A 20,467-nucleotide genomic window follows, 5' to 3' on the forward strand; every position below is an offset into this window, starting at 1 on the left:
TTATATACTATTTGAAAGGTCTCTAAGGATATGCAGATAGATATGACACCAACTTTGCTCTTATGAAATTTGTAATCCAGTAGAGAGAAAAATAGAAAAAGATAGAGATAAGGATATGGATATGGAGAGAGACAGAGACAGAGACAGAAACCCAAAGACATACAAAGAGATCTCTATATATCTTATCTACATAGCTATAATCTTTTTCTATATACCCATGTGTGTATATGTACATATATACATATATATCTAAATATTTAGATATCTACATCTAATCTTTTTCTATATATACATGTAAATATGAATATATAGATATAGATCTATAAATTTATGTATATATCCACATGTCTATATTAGTAAATTCATACATATATATATATATACACACACACACACACAAACACATACACACATAACTATTCAGATGTATGTGAAATAAGTTCAATAGTCAGAGATTCCATGTATAATGAAGATGATGTGTGGCTAGACCATCTGAGATGAGTTAGAAGGGGAGATGTCCCATAAAGAACTGGATACAACTGGAGGCCAAAGAACTAGGCAAGAGCCAGGGGATTCTTAGCTATCTTACCAAACTATGGAACCTCTGGCCCCACAGCATTGAACCATGAACAATAGGCAAAAGTTAAAAAAAATAAAAAAGGTAGATTTTGCCTCAATATAAGGCAGAACTTGCTAATAACTATAACTGTCCAACAATAGTGATCTCCCTGTAATTACTGGATATGATCATCATAATCATATAATCTCATGAAGATATTGATGATAATAATGATTGTGATTTATTAAGCACCATGTGCCAAACACTGGAGAAAAGGTCGTTTCATAGCTATATCTTTGCACACATAGTTACACATATTATATCTTTGGACATCATGTCTGTGATTTTATTGGTATAAGAAACTTTGGTGAGGAAACTAATTATATTTACTAAAGAAAATCATCACTGACTCTAAAATTCCATTCTACAGAGTTGACTGAGGATACTGAGAGGCTATGAGATTTGCAGAGGGTCACATAGTGAGAATGGGTGAGAGGCAGGCCTCAAATGCAAGTCTTCCTAATTCAGAAGGTAGCTCTTTCTATTATGTGTAGGGACATATGTATGAGGAAAATAGGTGGGACAGCAGATAAGACTACTACTGGCCCTAAAGTTAGGAACCACCAGAGTTCAAAAACAGCCTGAGACACTAGCTGTATGACTCTGAGCAAATCACTTAAACCTGTTTATTTCAGTTTCTTCATCTGTAAAATAAAATGAAAATGGCAACTACTCCAAAAAAATCCCACAAAGGGTCATGAAGAGTTGGACACAATAGAACAAAAAAAAAAAAAAAATGTACATATATAAAATGCCTATATGTGTGAAAATAAGCAACATATGTATAGCCACTCAAAAGATTTTAAAATTTCAGGGGTCTGTGACTAAAAGATGATAGGTATTCCTTCCACTGATACAGATGGCATCCTTCCTAGACAATGCATTGGGAGTTACTGTGAAAGAAAGAAAGAAAGAAAGAGAGAGAAAGAGAGAGAGAGAGAGAGAGAGAGAGAGAGAGAGAGAGAGAGAGAGAGAGAGAAAGAAAGAAAGAAAGAAAGAAAGGAAGAAAGGAAGGAAGGAAGGAAGGAAGGAAGGAAGGAAGGAAGGAAGGAAGGAAGGAAGGAAGGAAGGAAGGAAGAAAGAGAAAGAAAGAAAGAGAAAGAAAGAAAAAAGACAACCCTTGGAGACTAACCCTTTGATTATTACATTTGGCTTTTTGTACTTCATTAGCCTTTGATGACAGTGGTGGCCCGTACTTGGGCTAGCTTGTCAGAATTTTGCCAGAACCTTTGTTCTCCTGGAATTATTTTCAGAACTCCAGATTCTCTTCCATTTCCATGTTAAGGCATGTATGATGAGAAATGTATGTACTTTTTGAGCTCATGTGGTACATAATTATTGCCAAAAAAAAAAAAAACTACCACAATGCAGAAATTGTAGAGGCAAAAAACCCAATTATTTTATGTATTATTATTTATTTTGTTTTATTATGCTTAAACACAATTCCAGGAGGTAGAAATGTAATATTGAACAATGACTAGGCTCTTTACAAAGCTTTTTATAGACCAATTATGTTAATAATAGAGAAATAATTCTTTTACATATTGCAATTTCACATATTCTTTTGCTATAAAAACTTTTTAAGATTTATAATCCTAGGCTTTCTTCAATGTCATAAAAGTTGAATAAATTTAGTTAAATAGAATCAGAATCTCATATATTTCCTAAGGAAATAAATCTAGTTAAAGAGATTCTATAGGGTAAATGAAGTCAGGTTACAGATTAAACTATATTTAGAAAGAGTTTATAATGGGTTGATTAGAGGGGGAAGATTTACATATCACCATTCACCAAAATATCCAAGGAGTTGGGGACAATTACAATTCTTCCTCTGGCTTCTTATCTGAAGAATATTTGAGGCCTTAAATAAATTTTCACATCCCACAGAGACAGCTGTCAGCTAACTCAACAATCTCCTAACCAGGAAAAATAGCCCTGATTTCCTCCCATTCTCAGATAATAAAATTTAATAAAAGGAAATTTAAAAATCAAAAATTCCCATAACACAAAAATAAAGACTTAAGTGAGAATAAAGAAAACCTCATTATCCCAAAGTACCTCTTAAAAATGCTTGTTGCAAAATGTTGAGTGTATTCTCTATTGCTTTTTTTTTTCCAATGAAAATGCAGGTGATTTCATCTCGTATTTATTGCTATTTCAGTAAGAGTGCAAGTACAGATCATTTTAGGATTATACTGATAAGATTATGAGAAAAATGTAGTCTATTTTGTGACCATTTCAAAATGGTCAGAGAGCAAATAGATGCCAGAACAATATAGTAGGAAAAAGCACTGGATTTAATCGATGGTCCTGGGTTCAAATCCAGCACTGCTGCTTATAGGTTAAGTAACTTTAACTTGAAAATAAATCATTTAATCTCCTGGAAGCTCACATTCTCATCTAGAAAAGGCAGGGTTGGATTATAAGCCCCCAAACTATCTTCCAATCCTAAATTCTCTCTTTTTTAGGCACAAGTAACTAGTCTACCTTCCTATAAGCTCATTTTTTTTTTCTAGCTGATTTCTGAATTTTGGACTTCAAAACTATCTCTGCTGCTATCTCATTCTGGAACTGTCCTCAGGCATCCTCATCCTGGAATATTCCTGATCCCTTTCTACCAACGTCAAATTCTTCCTGGGGCCTCCATTTTGTGGAGGGGTTCAGACTGTCCTTCATTCCTCTTGGAATTAAGTGCTTTCACACTCCCCTCTCCCACAGTTCCCTTCTGTGCTACTCTACCTCATTGTAACATAAATTCCTGAAGAATAAGGACAAGTTTAGAACAGTCCCTGACACATAAGCAGCACTTAATAAATGCTTATTTCCTTCCCCTCTCCATTCTTTCTTTCCTTCCTTCATCTTCCTATTTTCTGAGCACAACTTATTTGCCTTTTCAAGGAGAAGCCATAATGCAATTTTCATACTTGTCTTCTGAAGTTAATAAGAATGTCCATATGTTTATGGGTACAATTGTTTTAGTAGCACATTGATCCAATAACTGGACGAAAATCTCATATTTAGAGTATCAAGAGTTAAATTGTAGTCTAAAAAACGTGATTTCAGCATTCCTTGCCCCCTTTTTCCATCGCTCTACAAAAGCAGAAAGACAAGACTGAGGGTCATTTTGTACTTTTGTTTCATGGCCAAAGAATTCATTACCAAGAGGCCAACCAGCTGGAGATAGACCTTTATGAATTTGATTATGTCCTTCATTACTAGATGCCATTTATATACACATACACACATATTTTTCACCAATTACATGTTAAAACTATTTTTTCAAACTTAAAAAAGGTTTGAGTTCCAAAGTCCACTCCTCCCCTTACATGATGACACCATTTGTTTCTAATACCATAGTTGGAGATTTTCTAGCTTGGTAGAAACCGCCAGAGCTGCAGGCTCAACCAGCAATTTCGGCCTCGGTTTTCTCATTTGTAAAATTAGAAGGCTAGAATAGATAGTTAACCAGGGATCTATAAACTTGTTTTTTAAAAATATTTTCATAACTATTTCAATATAGTCTGTTTCCTTTTTAATTCTAGGTATTTTGTTTTATTCATTTAAAAACTTATTCTGAGAAGGGCACCAGACTGCCAAATGGGTCTGTGAGATAAAAAAGGGTAAATACTAGACTAGATGGTCTCTAAGGTCAGGTATAAGGCTAAACCTATGCTACTATATTCTTCCCAGGCTGAATTCTAACTGTACCCCTACTCTTACTCTGCCCTTCAATCAGAAAACCAGGAGTTAAATCAATGCCAGATTTAGAAGACTGATTTTTATTTAAAATTAAATAAATAAAAGAGGTGTGATTTTGCCTCTCCTTCCCCCGAAGGCAACTACCCCCCAAAATCCATGAAAGGCAAGCAGAAAGGTCTGACATAGAAGAGAGAGAAAGGGTCACACAAGACATCAAGTGCATGGGACGTGGGTTTCCCAATGCTTTAGAAGCTATCACTGATTTAGAATCAACAACCATCATTACAGGATACTTTAAGCTCCAGAAGGGCCAAAGCCCTGTTTTATCCACATCTGTATCACATTAAGCCTCTAGAATATAGTATTCCACATGAAGCAAGTGCTTTATCAAAGTTTGTTAGATGAACGAATGAAGTTCCATAGACTCCTATCCATCTCCCTTTCTTCTAACAAGTCTCACAGTTCAGTCTTAATTTTGTGTATCAAGTCTTTCTGATCAATCTTATCCAGGTCTTGGTACCAGCGGTTGTAGGCCAAAAGGGCCACATTTTTAGCTGCCACAGCACTTATTTCCACAGAACTGGCTACCCATTCTAGGGCATTGAGGTAGAAGAGCTGGTCATGGAGGGCAAACAGTGGTGTAGCCATACGGGAACCATACTGTGGATAGGCCTGCCATTGGGCTGTCTGAACTGAGTAATAGGAACGGAAAAGGCTCTTTAGCTGGGGACGTTCTAGGGGTTGGGGAGACAGGACTCGCCAAATAGCTGCTTCCTGTGGCTGTTTCCTTCGGAAGGTAGATGAAATGTTGACAGGGCACATGTTGTCCAGGGCACAGAAGAAGAGGTTGGGGGCATCTGTAGAAAGAATGCTGGCAAAAGGGAAAAGCTTAGGGTCAGGAAAGCCAAAGTAGGAAGAGTTAAGGTAGCCATGGACCAGTGAGGTGACAGTGGATTGAAAGGAACCAACAAACTCTTCAAAAGGAGGCTGAAATCCATCAAAGGTGATGTTGCTATTACTGCCCACATAGAGGGGAGTAGCAATGACTACAATATCATAGAAGTCTGAATGCATTTTATCTTCCTTCTCATACCACACCTGATAAAGGGCTCTTCCTTCTGTGGAGAAAGAACAAAGATCAACTTATCATTGGCTACTACCTACTTACTTCCCTACGTGTCTGCTGAAGCATATGAGAAAATACCAAATATTTGACTTGGAATTGGGAGATTTGGGTTTACATGCTGTCTGAAACATTTGCTATAATTCTGGAAGTAACAACCTTTTTGGAACTGAGTTTCCTCATCTATAAAATGGAAATAATAATACCTATGTACTCTGTATATAGTACAGGGAGTTGTGAAGTTCAAGAGAAATAATGTATAGAAGATTCTATGTAAAACACAATATGCTATATACAAATAAAATTATTACCCCAATCTTTTCATTAATTTGCCACATGGCTGTACAATAACTTTGCCTCCCAGTTGTTTTCTCCACTGTACAGTCCTTTCTCTCCTTTCTACCTCACAGAGTGTATAGGATCAGATCACATGGTACATATGAAAGCATCCTGAAAAGTACAGATTACACACTGTACAAGTGAACAGGATTAGCATTGCTTCAAAGGATTAGTAATGCTTTGTGCTTTGCAGAGTGACCACTAACTATTAAAACTTCTCTAGTCAGGCTACAGACCTGTCAGTTCCTAACAACATTCATTTTCATTAGTGACCTTGAAGAATTCCCCTATCAAAATGTTCTTCTTTTCAGCATTTAACTCCTTCCAATCCACCTACCTCCAGATTTCAACCACCTTCACTTTCTCAAACCCTAATATGGTAACTCCCCCCTGCCATTTTCCAAGGAGCACAACAAGGCTGTTTTGTTTGTCTGTCTTAGGATCTTAGGCATGATCAATGGCATTCCAGAGAAGATGAAGCCAGTGAATGATTGATTTCCAAAGAAACAACTCAGCAGAGAAAAAGGCATAGTAGGAAGAAGAATTTAGTGGGAGCCAAGACTTCACACTGCTAGTTCTGACGCTGCTACTAACAGGCTGTGGGACCCTGGGCAAGTCACTTTCCTTCTCAAGGCCTCAACTTCCACATTTATAAAATGAAGGTCTTGATCTAAAATTTCAATGATCTCTTCTTATTCTAAAAATGTATGATCCTGGGGCTAGAAGCAAGATTTCATATAGACAGTGCCCTCTGGTGTTGGAAATCACAACTAACGCTGCCATCTTCTGCTATTTGTTCCCATACTTTACAAAATAGAGCTTAGGATCCAAGAGGCAAGTGTTAAAGCCTCTGAGACACTGCAGTGACCTTTCCATTTCCCCTGGCCAAAGCTCATTATTCTCCAGTGCTGTCTACTTCTTCCCTTTGGCTTCTTGGCCACTCACCTGTGTTGTGCAAGGCTACAGAGGTCACTCTTGCATGTATCACATTGGCTTTAGTCAACTTCAGCAAGCCTGAACATACTAGCTTATTGCCCCCTTCCACAGCCCACAGGTTTCCCTGTATTCCAGCAAGTGACATGGCTCCTGGAAGAAAATGAGAGAAAGATATGGTCATTTTACTCTGAGGGTCAATAGAGTAAAGAGGCTAATTTCTTAATAAATGGTAAATTCATCAAACATTGTTTATTATGATTCCTGAAAAATAAGCTGAAGATTCCCCTGGAAAACTCAAGGAAGGCCTTCCATTTGATAAATATTGTCACAGGCAAAGAGGGACACAGTCCCAAGGCTTGAGGCTCACCTGCAAAGGCTGCCATTGTTGCAGACTGCCCATAACTGGCACGCAGCAGAGCTGTGATCACCTCATCAATGAAGCGCTGGGTAACTCCCACTTCTAGCAGACATTCTGCCACAGAACGCTGGGTCATGTTGATAAAGGTATATTCACCCACTGAGTACAGCAGCTCCTCCACTCCTGAAAAGGCATAGCCATGGGCCTGATACTTATATATTCTGAAAGAAAAAAAGGAACCCCCAACTAGGGGTCAGGCTTGTGAGTACATTCCAAACAGGAATACTGTAGAGCCACTCTGCCATGCTACAGAGTGGGGTAGGAGAAGAACGCATCTGGGACCCTTATAATTGCTAGATGGAGAGGATTTAGGAAGAAAGTGGTGTGAAAGAGTATAATGGAAAGAACACTGGTTTTGGAAACCAGAAACCTGGGTTTAAATCTCAGCTCTACAACTTACTAGCTGTGTAATGCTGGACAAGTCATTTCCCCTCTTTCAGCCTCAGTTTCCTCATGTGTAAAATGAAGAGACAGTACTTGTATTACTTACTTCATAGGGCTGTAATGAAGATCAAATGAGAAAATGTACAGTGCTTTTTCAAACTTTAAAATGCTATGTAAATAACAGCTAGTAGAACCTTATTATGATTCTCCTTATTTTCTAAGTATCAAACTTGTAATTATCACCATAATTCAAATACTTCATCATGGTCTATTTAACAATAACTTAGATAATTCAATCAATCAATAAGTATTTTTAAAGTACTTATGTGCCAAACACTAAGGAAGCAAAAGCAAGTATGAGACCATCCCTACCTTCAAGGAGGGCATTCTAACAGGGAGTCATATGTACCCCCACACAAATATATGCATAGATATATACATACACATGTATGTATACATTATACAGATATAGACACACGCATGCATATACACATATATATCTTTATATATACATACATACATATACACATATAATTTATACAATGTATACAAGGTGGTTTGAAGAAGGGCACTAACAACTGAGAGTGGGTAGGGATTAGGGAGTCATATTCATGTAGAAAATGAAGCAAAGACAAAGACTTTTCCCCATTTGATTATTTCTCCTATTATCCAAGGTGCATTAATTTTGTCTGTGCAGAAGCTTTTAGTTTCATGTACTCTAAGTGATATGTTTAATCTTTTGAAGTTGTTTCTGTCCCTTGTTTGATTAAGAATTTATCTCCTACCCAGTGCTCTGAGAGCTATAGGATCTGCTTCTCTCCTAAATTTTTTAATAGTATGATCTTTAATATTAATGTCACATATCCATTTATAATGTATTATGGAAGACGGTGTAAAGTATTAGTCTAAATCTCATTTCTGGCAGACTGCTTTCTAGTTTCTCCAGTTTTTCTGTTTATTAAACACTAAGATATTGAGTTCCACTGTTTCTGAATCTTCCATGTTTGATCTGTTTCATTCTTCTACCTTTCTAATTTTTTCCTAATACCATATAGTTTTGATAACTGTTGTTTTATGATACAATTTGAAGCCCAGAAGTGCTACTCCTCCTTCATCCATATTTCTTTTCATCATTCCATTGATTCTAGATATTTCTTTTCCCGAATGAATTTTATTCTTTTGTAAAGTTTTATAAAGTATCTCTTTGATATTCTATTGGCATATCATTAAATGTATAATGTGGGTAGAATTGTCATATTTATTAAATCAACATATAGCCAGTGAATGAATTAACAATGAATACTTCCCCAGATATTTATATTGATCTTTATTAAAGAAAAATTTTGCCACTGAATCGCAGATGAGATTTCCATGTGCTTTGGTAGCCTTATCCTGGATACTTTTGCATTTTGTAGTTATTTGGAATGATTTCCCTTTCTATTGGTGTTTTGTTTTTGTTTTTGTTTTTTTTTTTTGGCTGCAGTAATTGGGGTTAAGTGATTTGCCCAGGGTCACACAGCTAGGAAGTGAACTCAGGACCTCCTGACTTCAGGGCTGGTGCTCGATCCACTGCACCACTTAGCTCCCCTATTTTTGTTATCCTTATAAAAAAATACAATTGATTTTTAAGAGTTTATTTTGTAGCTTGCAATTTTGATGAAGATATTGTCTTAATTAGTATCTTTGCTGATTCCCCAGGAATTTTCAAGCATATGATCATATTATCAACATACAGAAATAGTTTTCTCTCTTATTTATTGATCTGCATACATTTCATTTCTTTCTCTTGTCTTATTATTATTGCTAATATTTCCAGAATGATATCAAATAACAATGGGCAGAGTGGGAATCCTTGCTTCATTCCTATATTTACTGGAAAAAGTTCTAGTATATTCCTACCATGATTGATTTTGGATTTAGATAGATACATTTTATGTGATTAAAAAGAGAGTGCTCCTGGGCAGTTAATTGGTGTAGTAGATAGAGTATCAGCCCTGACGTTAGGACAATCTGAGTTCAAATCTGGCCTCAGACACTTAACACTTCCTAGCGGTATGACCCTAGGCAAGTCACTTAAACCCAATTGCCTAGAAGAAAAAAAAAAGAGTGCTTCTGTACTTATACTTTCAGCATAAATGAGTCTTGTACCTTGTTAAAGGCTTTTTCTTCAAGAAAATGAAGATTGAACTGAGTTTCTAAGGTAACCAGGGATCATATCAAGCAAGTAACTGTAAATATTTCCCCCCTGGCTACTCTCCTAGACTTCATCATTGCCTCTGAAGATGGAATCAACTCTAAAACTCGCATCTGCTCAGAACTCATTGCTCTGCAGCTCCTCCCTCTTTAACTGGAATAGATGGAAGGTAGATAGAAGGTAGATAGAAGTGATTTCTTCTTGGATCTTCCATTTAGGAGGGAAAACAGATCATACTTGGCTGCAAGATTTCAACATATCCCAGACCTTTCTCTCTGACCCTTTGCAGTTTGTATGACCTTCCCCAGTTAGACTGTGAATTCCTTAAGCACAAGAGCAATCTTTTGCCTTTCTTTATATCCCAACTGTTTAGCAGAGTGCATGGCACAGAGTAAGTATTTAATACCTATTTACTGGCTAACACATCTAAAGACTTTAGCTTAAAAATATCAAGATCTCTCCCTATATACAGGGCCATCTCCAGTTACCCTAAGCTATAACTTGTAATTGGGCCCAGATGGCTCTGGAGGAGAAAGTGAAGCTGGTGGACTGTGTACAACTCTCCCTCACTTAAATCCAACTCACTTGCATATCATGATATCACCTCTCTGATGTCATGGTTGTCTTCAAGAATGAAGGACAAATAACAATTGACTAACACGTAACTTGGTTCTTTGCCTCCAGTTTCTCTTCTTTAATAAATTTTCTCATTTATAAAATGAGTGGACTAGGTTATATGAACTCAAAGTCTAGTTAAATTGAGCTTGCTCTTTCTCAAGCACATTTCTTGAGTCTATTCTATAGCCTGGAATTCACCTGGAATGAACCAGATTCTCCACTTCACTTCCTTTACCAGTTGTCTTTATCAAAACCGTAGCCATCCTTCAAAACACAATTCTGAATCCTATGAATACACTTATAGAATAGTCTCCCCAATACATATCCCTTATTCAATGTTATTTACTCAAAAACCTTAAAAGATCTACCTACTCTCTCTTCCCCAATTGCTGATAAAATAAGATTAAGCTCTCTTCTTGGCATTCAAGGTCTTCAATAACCATATCAACTTTAATTTTTTCTTATATGTAGCCTTCACTCTAGCCAAACTAACCTTGCTATTTACCAATTATATCTACTTTCTTAAATCTGCTCTGCTAATCACTTCATTCTCCCCTAACTCCAATTAGATGTGTCTATCAAAGTATTAGATATCCTAAATCCAGTTAAAGAGGTATTTTCTCCCTCCCTAACTACATCTATTATATATAACACCTCTTCTAAACTTATAATAATACTAGGTAACTTTGCTCTAGTACTTTGTGATTTGCAAAGCAATTTTTTTAAACATCTCTTTGAGGTAAGTAGTACAATTATTATTGTATCATCCTCAAGTTACACCCAAGAAGACTGAGGTTTTGAAATTTCATGATCTTAAGTCTATTAGTCACTCTGGGGTTCAGTTTTCTCATCCATAAAATGAAGGTTAGGATACATGAAACTTCCAAAATCCCTTCTACATAGGACGCTACAATCCAATCTAAATGAGTGCTCAATGAATGAAATATAGAACATAACCCTAAAAATATTAATTATTTGAAAGAAATGTACATATTTATCCTATATATACTTAAATATGTATTTGTCTCCCTAGTTACAAACTAAGTTTCTTAAAAAATAAGGGTTGTTTCATTTTTTTCTTCATAACTCTACCACTTAGCAGGGTCTGATACTTAATAAATGTTTTGAAATGGAAATGGAAAGAACAATCAAGAAAAATCAAAAATCAATGTTGAAAATTACAAATTAAAAATTTGGGCCCAAAGAAGAGATATGAGAAGATACTTCTCTCTACTTCTTTGCAGAGGTAAACAAGGGGAAATTTAGTTTAGAAAAACAAAAGACATAATTAAAAGTGTATTTTTAAAAAATACTTGTTGATTAATTTATTCTAGGCCATACTTAGGTTTCTAATAAGCTAGACATATATAAAAAAAAAGAAATGAAAGAAAAACTATGGTCTATAGTCAAATCAATATGGTAAGCCATAAGCTATTTGAGGTTAGCAAATACTCCTGGTCTTCTAGCTCTACCACTTTACTAGATAGTTATGTGATCTATAGGAAGTCATGGACTCTCTCTGTGCCACAGTTTACCCATTTGTAAGATGATGATAATATTACAAAAGGCTGTTTTGAGGAAAGAGATTTGCAAATAGAAAAACATAGAAATAGGAATTATAATTGCTATTATCATGATTAAACTTCTTTTATAGTACCTACCTAGTATGCCCATCACAGTTCTGGGCACAAAGTCTAGACTAAAGATACAAAATATATGTTACTATGTTTTTAAGCTGTCAGGGACCTGAAAGATGATCCAATGCAATCTCACTTTACAGATAAACAAACTGAGGCCCAGAGAAGCTAAGTGACTTTCCCAGTGTCAATCAGGTAGTAAGCAGCAGAGCCAGGATCTGAAACAAAGTCCTACTACTCCATATTCAGTGTTGTTGGTTTTTGTTTGTTGTTTATTTTGTTTTGTTTTTCTATTTATTTAATCAAGATGACCCCTCACAAAATCAGCAATTCTCATTCTAGGCTAATGTGGCTAATTCTATATCACTTTTGCTCTATGGTAAACAGCTGACCTGATTCTTACTCAACCCACCTCTGACCAGTCTATTTAAAATGGAATGCTCTCACCGAGTTCTCCACAGGGCCACACCTCATAAACTTTTCCATGACTTCCTCTACCCACATCTGCAGCCTCAGGAAGCTAATGCCATAATGCCACCAGACTCGGAAAAGGTTTAGCAGGTACCAATCCGTCTCTTCCAGAATAAGTTGTTCACCACCAAAGATGGCACTCTTCCCTGCCACCTCCCGCCTTTGTTTCAAACCTGAAAAACAAAGAAGCTGCTAAATTACTTTTTAGAGATGGTCCAAGGTTGGGAGAGCCCAAGGTAACAAGGAAGAGGATTTTCAATATGGACATAGAAGTAAAAATCTTTGAAGAGCTTAGGGAGTGTTTCAAAGATTGAAAGACTCAAGGCTTGATGAGAGTTCAGAAAGTATTTCATTCAACTTCTATCTAAACAATAATTTCCTCTTTTGGCATATGAATATCCAGCCTCTGCTTGAAAGTCTTCCCCAAACAGTTCATTTCACTTTTGGGCAGTTTATCTTCATATTAAAGCCAAAATCTATCTCTCTACAACTTATAATAATAATAGCTAGCACTCATATAGCATTTTAAGGTTTACAAAGTGTCTTTTATATTATCTCATTTGATCCCTGAAACAATCTTGTGAAGGAAATGATATTAACATTATCCATTTTATAAATGGAGAAACAGAGAAATTAAGGGATTTCCAGGGACACACAGACAATAAGTGCCAAAAGACAGATTTAAGCTCAGGTCTTCATGACTTCAAGTTTATATTGTAACCACTGTGTCACCCAAATGCCTTAGCTGTGGCCTCTGAATTAAAGTGGAATAATCACAGGCTTTCATTTTAAACTAGAGATCAAGTCCTTTGATATAAGTTACTTCTTCAGACCTAACACCCCACTTTCTTTCAACCAATTCTCACATATTCAAGTTTATAATGCCAAATCTTTTTAAGCTGTCAAGAGCAGTAGAAAGAGAACCACACTCAGAATAAGGCTCCACTACTTAACAGCTGTGTGAACATGGGCAAAACCCTTGATCTCCCATTTCCAAGATTTCTCATATAATAATGTGCAACACTCACCTCAGAGTTGTTAGGAGGTGAAAGAATCAAAATCTTAAAGAGCTATCATTGTTGACAATACTGATAAGCCTTTTGGGAAAAGAAAGAAATGGAGGGGGGGAGAAGCCAAAGAAACAATCTGTGATTTTATTCAGTGGAACCACTCTAAATGGAACACTTGATCCAGTAGGAAGCTCTGCTGATAATTATATAATAGAATCAAGGATACCATTATGGCATCTGAGTGTCCCACCATTTTTGGCTAGGGAAATTTAGATTTATCCTCCAAGGTTTCAGAACTAACTTGAGGCTTTAAGTATACTCATCTTGGCACTAAGTTCCAAAAATAAATTGGAATCTGAAACTCTTCTGAGACTAGGTTTAAGACTTGGACTAGTTATCATCTAAGAAAAGGGATAAAGACTAACCCTGTGATTTCACTGGTGTGGGGGACACCCAGATGAGGAAACTCCGTCTTCCAATGTTGATCAGCACTTTCTCTGTAGACAGCTACATAGCATACTAACAGGTTAAGACTAGGACTAACACAGGAGCCAGGGCAGATTTCCCAAGCATAAAATGATTTAAAAAGCACTATATTTAATAGTTATACTAAGTTACCTTTCCCATTACACACCTGGAGGAAGGAGTGTTTCTCATCATGTAAGATAATTATCCTGTAGTCTATTAATTCAGAGAATTATAAGGTCTTCAGAATTGGAAGGAATATCAGAGGTTCACCTCAAAGAACATCAGATTTGGAATGAAAAGATCTAGGTTTGAATATTAATTGGAGACTGGAAGGTCTTTAAAGCATAGATTCTTGAACCTATGCTTTCTCTTTCCCTGGGACCCCCGCTCTTACTTACCTAGGAGTTTGACAAAATCCTGCATATGCAAGCTGAAGGAATTGAATGAGGCACCACCACTTTCATATTGCTGTTTGTTGACAGTGATGGTAGCCAATCGGCCTCCAACAGTCCCCTTCTCATACACATCAATCTGTACTCGTGGCCCAAAAAGCTGCTGAAGGAAATGGGCTGCTGCTGAGCCCCCAATTCCAGCTCCTACAACCGCTGTTAGCAAACACAGAGATGAGGATACAAAGGAACATGGGAAATGATGAAAGAGAAAAGTTCCCAAGCAAACCAGAACTTCTGCTTTAAATAACTTTTTCATTCAAAAATCATTTCTTAAACCTTAACTATGTACAAAGCCTTGTGCTAGGCTAAGCTGGAAGAGATTCAGAGCTAAGACAAATTCTGAATTCAGAAAAGTCATATCATTGCATACTGGAAATCATTAGATTTGTAATTAAAGGATCTGAACTTGAATTTCAGTTTTGCTATTATTATCGTGTAACCTTGGGCAATTATATAAACCTCAATTTCCTTTTCTGTTAAAAAAAACCAAAAAACTTTTAGCCCTGATGATTTTCTAAAATCTTTTAAAATTCCAAATTCTTAGATACCTACTAGGAGGAAGGATAGGACACAGACATAGGTAACTCTTAATATAATTTAGGACAATGTAAGTTCAAAGAAGACTAAAATGTGTTAGATCTGAGAGATTCCTTTCAGTTAAAGGCCTGGGGGAAAAAATCACGTAGGGGATAGTACCAGAGAAGGGCTTTGAAAAACAAATAGGATTATAACTGTCAGAGAAGGAATCATCCAATTTTAAAGTTAAAAGAGGGAAAAAAGGTTAGAACAACATCAGCAGATAGTGAAGTGTAAAAAGTAACAGTGCAAGGATAAGGTTGAAACAGGAGGATAGAGATAGAATAGGGAAGGAGTTGCAGGCAGGTCAGTTTAGATTTTATTAAAGAAGCTGAGAAAAGCCATTTAAGTTTTAGAGTGACCTTAAATAAATGATGATGCTTTAGTTCATTAACAAATTCAATTTGGTAGCTTGTGAAAGATGGAGTGGACAAAGGAAAAACTAGAGGCAGAGAGACAACTCAGTAAGGAACCTACTGGAATAAAGCATTGTCTTCAAATATCTGAAAGGCCATTGCAGAGGAGAGGGACTGCAATTCTGCTAGGCCCTTGCAGACAGAACAGGGTGGGGTGTAGGGGGGAAGCGGAAGAAAGAGAAGCTACAGCAGGGCATACAAAAACCAGATCTCTCTAAGTCTTTGACCCTTCCCGGATTCGTGGGATGGTCCTTCCCCAGCTTCCACACCTTCCATACGGATGTCAGTCCCCCTCCCAACCCAGACTCAGGCAGAGTCTGCATCCCCAGCCTGCTGCCCCCTCCGGCATGTGTCCCTGAGCCTTGCCCCACGACTCTTATGGCCCCACCTTCCCCAATCTCAGCTTCAGCCCCTCGTCTATTACTCCCACGTGAGTCCTTCATCCCCAGCCCAGACCGCCCTCATCCTTGCCCTCATCCAGGCCCGAGATTTCCTTATCTTCCTTATCATCTGGAGCTGGGTATTCTCAACTTTATCCATGGCCTAGACCTTCCCCATCCTCCCTCTTCTGCATGGCCTGGACTTCTCCAGTCTCCCTTTCATCAACAGTATGGTCCTCTCCCATCCTCCCCATCCTGCATCTCAGGACTCTGCCGTCCTCCTCCCATTCAAGGCATGGCCTTTTCTCGCCCTCCAGGACCTAAGCCTCCTCCAGGACCCCCTTCATCCTCCGGACCCGGTCCTCCCCGCACCCCCAGCCCCTCGCGGCGCCCGCTGCTTAGCCCTCGGCGCGCTCGTAGGATACCGATTTTCCTGGGCGGGGTATCTCTAGACGCGGCCGCCGCGGCCACCAGGGTGAGGAGAAGCACGGCGGCGCCCGCCATGAGGCTGCTCGAGGCGGGGGCCGTCCTAGGCCGGGCGGCGGGCGGGAGGCACAGCGCGCTCCCCGGCCCCGGCACACAGGTTGCCAGCCCGGCTCTCCGCAGCCTACCTGAAAGGAGGAAGGAGGGGGCGGGGTGGTAGCGAGGGTAGGGAAAGACTCACGGTCAAATCCATAGGCTGCTCGCTAGACCTGGCCCCGCCTCACAACTTCCATTGGCGAATTTACCCTCCCATTCTAATTTCGGATTTTTTATTGGCTACCTTTCTTGCCCATTCTCAGAGACCCAACCTTTCATTGGTCTTATAACCCTCAAAATCCCTGCGCCCCCCGCCCCCCCATCCAACCTTCTTATAGGTCAACCCGCCTTCTATTCCTCGACTTTGGGGGCTCTGATTGGCCCTATCAGTAACGGGAGCAGTAAGGGGCGGGGTGCCTTGTGAAGTCTTTGTCTGGGTGGGCTAGGGAGCTGACGATTGTGTCAATATTGTGTTATTCTTGAAATAAAGTCTAGATTCCTATCCACAGAGCAGGGCATCGGAAGCCTTTAAAATCACAAGGTTAGGGCTTAGAGATTCTCTCTCATTCTGCCAGCAAAATGTATGATTCCAGGGAACAGACTTTTTTCCTGTCTTTGGTGCCCAGCAAGGCGCCTTGCAAAGAGTTGATGTTCAATAAATGGCACAATTGAAACCGAGGCGCAGAGAGGTTGACTACGCGCGTGGGCTGAGGTAGCCGAGACACTAAGGAACAAAGTCTAGCATCAAACCCATCTCCTGACTCCAGAACCTGGCCCTGCAGGTTGACTCTCTACAATCCCTTTTTCTGTGATTCAGAGGGTTTCCAGTTGAAAAAGAACGAGCAAAAGTGGAAATGACACACCGAGGATCAAAAACGGGAAAGCTAGATAAAAAGAGCATGGAGTTAGGTAACTGGAGACGGTCTGGTGACGAAAGGTTGATGTTGAGGGGACACCAAGCCCAATCTCTTAAAGGGAATGGGTAGTTCTGAGTAGTGGCAGTTCTCAGGTATGGGAATAACTAGGAACTGCAAGATAGTCATCAAACAAGGTTGTTTGTTGAAGAATAAAGAGAATAATTAGACAAGGAGGAAGATAAAGCCAATTACTCTTCAGAGAGAAAGAAAAAACTGAGCAAAAAGTTTAAAGAAGTGTAAGGAATTCCAGAGTGAGCGACTACATCTGAATGCTGTCAAACTGAATTCCCAGGAGGAAAAACAAACTCAGTAGGGAGTGTGTCTCAGGATAAAGAATTTATCCTAATTTACTAGGGAGCAAATTTTTTTTTTTTTTTTTTTTTTTAACACAGAAGAGCAAACTCAGGTTTAAAGATGGGAAAGAATTTGTCCAAGGTAACATTGAAAGTTTAAGTCAATGAATTCAAATAAGTATTTATTAAGCACCTACTAAATGCAAAGAGCTGAGGACTAAAAAATAAAACAATCCCATTTGCCCTCAAGGAATTTATGATTCTACAGAGGAGATTTGCTGAGCTTCAGCTAAATAAACAGAAACAAGATGATTTTAAGAGGGAGGAAGAAAGGGGGCTGGAGAGGATAAGGAAAGACCTCTTACTATAGAGTACCTAAGGTTTTTTTTTTTTTTGTTGTTTTTTTTTTAAAGGAACCGAGATACAAAGGGGCTGAAGTGAGGACAAAGTGCATTTCACAAATGGGAAACCAGTTGTGCAAAAACATGGAAGCAAAAGCTAGAATGTAAGGTAAGAGGAATATAGATGGCAGGTCAGAGCTAGACCCAGAACAGAGAGTAAATAGAACATAAAAGGAATAAGATATGACTAGAAAGGTTAAGTACAAGCTATATTATAGAGGGCTTTAAATGCCAGGCTGAAGATACAGTATATATTTTAGAACAACGAGAAGTCATTAAGGATTTCTGAGTTGGAAGAAGGGTGACATGATCAGATCTATGTTGTAAGAATATCAATTTTGCAGCTTTGTGGAGGATAGAGTGCAGAGAAGATAGACTGAAAGCAAAGATAGTAGTCAAAACACTATTGTAATAGTGCACATGAGAAGTGATGAGGTCCAGAAAAAACTCAAGAAGAAATAAGCTTATGTGAGTGGAGATACATGTAAAATGTAATAAAATTTTAAGAAAAGATTTGGCAATTGATTGAATATGGAGCTTGAGGGACATGAGTTTCAAGATTTGCAACCAGATTGATTGGAATCATGATACCCTGACTTCATTTTGGACAACTTGAATTAAAAGTATTATTCACATTGGGGATGTGCAGAATAGCAGGCAGTTAATAATACACAACTAGAATGGAAGTGTGTGTGTGTGTGTGTGTGTGTGTGTGTGTGTGTGTAGACTCAAGATTAATCTGCACAAATAATAATTTTAAACTCAAGTAAGCTGATAGACCTGGACAGAATCTTAGAGAATACTCATATTTAACTCTAAGCAAATAACCAAAGCAGTGTCACAGAAGGGTAAGAGAGAATGCCAGAACTAAAGGCCAGCTTTTTGATTTCCAGTTTAGTGCCCAAGCAAAATATCCATAGTTACTTAATAATTACTGACTGACTATACGTCAGCTTATTACATCTAACAGATACCAAAAGATGTGATAGTAGAAGAGAAATTACAAAAACATGGTAAACCTTTAGCGAAAAGATCCTCTAGCAAGGTATATTCCTCCAGATCATTCAATATAGAAAGGAAGATTCCATATACACACTAAGAGCAGTTCTTTTTGTAATAGAAAAAAAAAATTGTGTAGCTGTCCACCAAATGGGTAACATCTTAATAAATTATGTAACTGAATGAATGAATGTAAATTATTTGATTGTAAGAAATAATGAATATAAAAACCTTCACAGAAACATCGTAGCTTCTGAGAAAATGTACTGCCCTCCTCTTTCTGAAGAGAGGTATCATAGGTGGGGAATAGTGATATACCGTTAGACACAACTGATGTTTTGATTAGTTTTACTGAATTGTCCTTTTCCCCTCCTTTCCTTTAAAATCTTTGCTATAAGGGATAGATCTCTGGATAGGAAAAGGGGAAATGAAAATAATATGAACACAAAGTCAACAAAAATAAAATTTATTTTTTAAAAAACATAGAAATCAAAGTAGCTTTGGGTACTGAATTAATACCAAAATTATTTAAAGGTAAGGATTTTATTCAGGATATTCTGAGTACATTCAATGCCTTGATTTTCACTATTAGATTCTGCCTCACTTATTCCATGATAATAATCATCAGTGTCAATGGGGAAGAAAATTCTTTAGCATGAAATCTAATGTTGGCTATGCAAATTATTTTAAATACATCCAATTATGGGGCATGCTCAATATGAGGACATCATCATCAAAAGGGAAAGAGTGTTAAGAATCCAACTTCTCAATTCCATAGCATCCTTTCCCTCTTGCTATTTTCTTAGAGCAATGTTCACACTGAGGTCAAAAAGCTTATCAACATTGTGGTAATAATTAAGAAATTTATAAAATATTTTTGCTTCTATAGGATTAAAGTATAAATTTCTGTTCAAATTCTATTCAAAAAAAGTTCATAAATCTTGGAAGGAACCACTTCAATTCTAATGACATTGACAGTTTGTAAACTAAACCCTGATTAATCAGAATCTCATTCTCTCACCCCTGTCTCTAACTTCAGAGAAAAACAAACAAAAAAACAAAAAGAATTACAAATCAGTATTCAATAATGTTGCTTATAACACACTTGAAACAAAAAAATACACAGTTAAAAAAAGGAGGGGGGGGGGAAAGCAAACTTATAGCAAAACAAAAACATAAACAAGCAAGAAAATTTCATTTTAAAAAACAAATCCTTGGCTATAAGTGAAGATTACACAGCTCAGTTCTCTGTAGCTAGTTCCCTAAGGTACAGAAGCATTCTCTGCAAGTTGCTAAATCATAAACAGAAAAAGACTGTTACAGTAGAAAGAATACAGGATGCTGATTTATGATTCCAAATTCACTTAAGAAGGGGAAATCTAAAATCACGGTCATGTTAAAGTAGAAGGGTACTTAACAATTAAACTCCTTTTCACAGAGAGAAGGCTGAGGTCAAAATTAGGTGTGATTCACCAATGGTATTCAGAAAATTAATGCTAAAGCCAGAACAGAACTCAAATCTGCTAATCTTCCAAACTGTTGTTTTTCTGCTTATTTTTAATCACTATACCCTTCTATTTTCAGCATAATTTTTAAAA

At 37.6% G+C, this 20,467-nt stretch overlaps 1 protein-coding gene across 1 annotated transcript; it reads right to left on the reverse strand.

Moving 5' to 3' along the window:
- Positions 1-4,377: 4,377 nt before the first annotated feature.
- On the reverse strand, positions 4,378-17,538 carry PCYOX1L (prenylcysteine oxidase 1 like). The gene is made up of 6 exons (XM_003756849.4): positions 16,166-17,538; positions 14,315-14,521; positions 12,437-12,611; positions 7,084-7,295; positions 6,726-6,866; positions 4,378-5,436 (listed from the first exon to the last, which is right to left on the reverse strand). Exons 1-6 carry the CDS (start codon positions 16,242-16,244, stop codon positions 4,775-4,777), a joined length of 1,476 nt encoding a protein of 491 aa, XP_003756897.3. The 5' UTR covers positions 16,245-17,538; the 3' UTR covers positions 4,378-4,774.
- Between the last annotated feature and the right edge of the window lie 2,929 nt (positions 17,539-20,467).

Source organism: Sarcophilus harrisii, chromosome 2, assembly GCF_902635505.1.
Source record: "Sarcophilus harrisii chromosome 2, mSarHar1.11, whole genome shotgun sequence".
In the NCBI taxonomy this organism is placed as follows: Eukaryota; Metazoa; Chordata; class Mammalia; order Dasyuromorphia; family Dasyuridae; genus Sarcophilus; species Sarcophilus harrisii.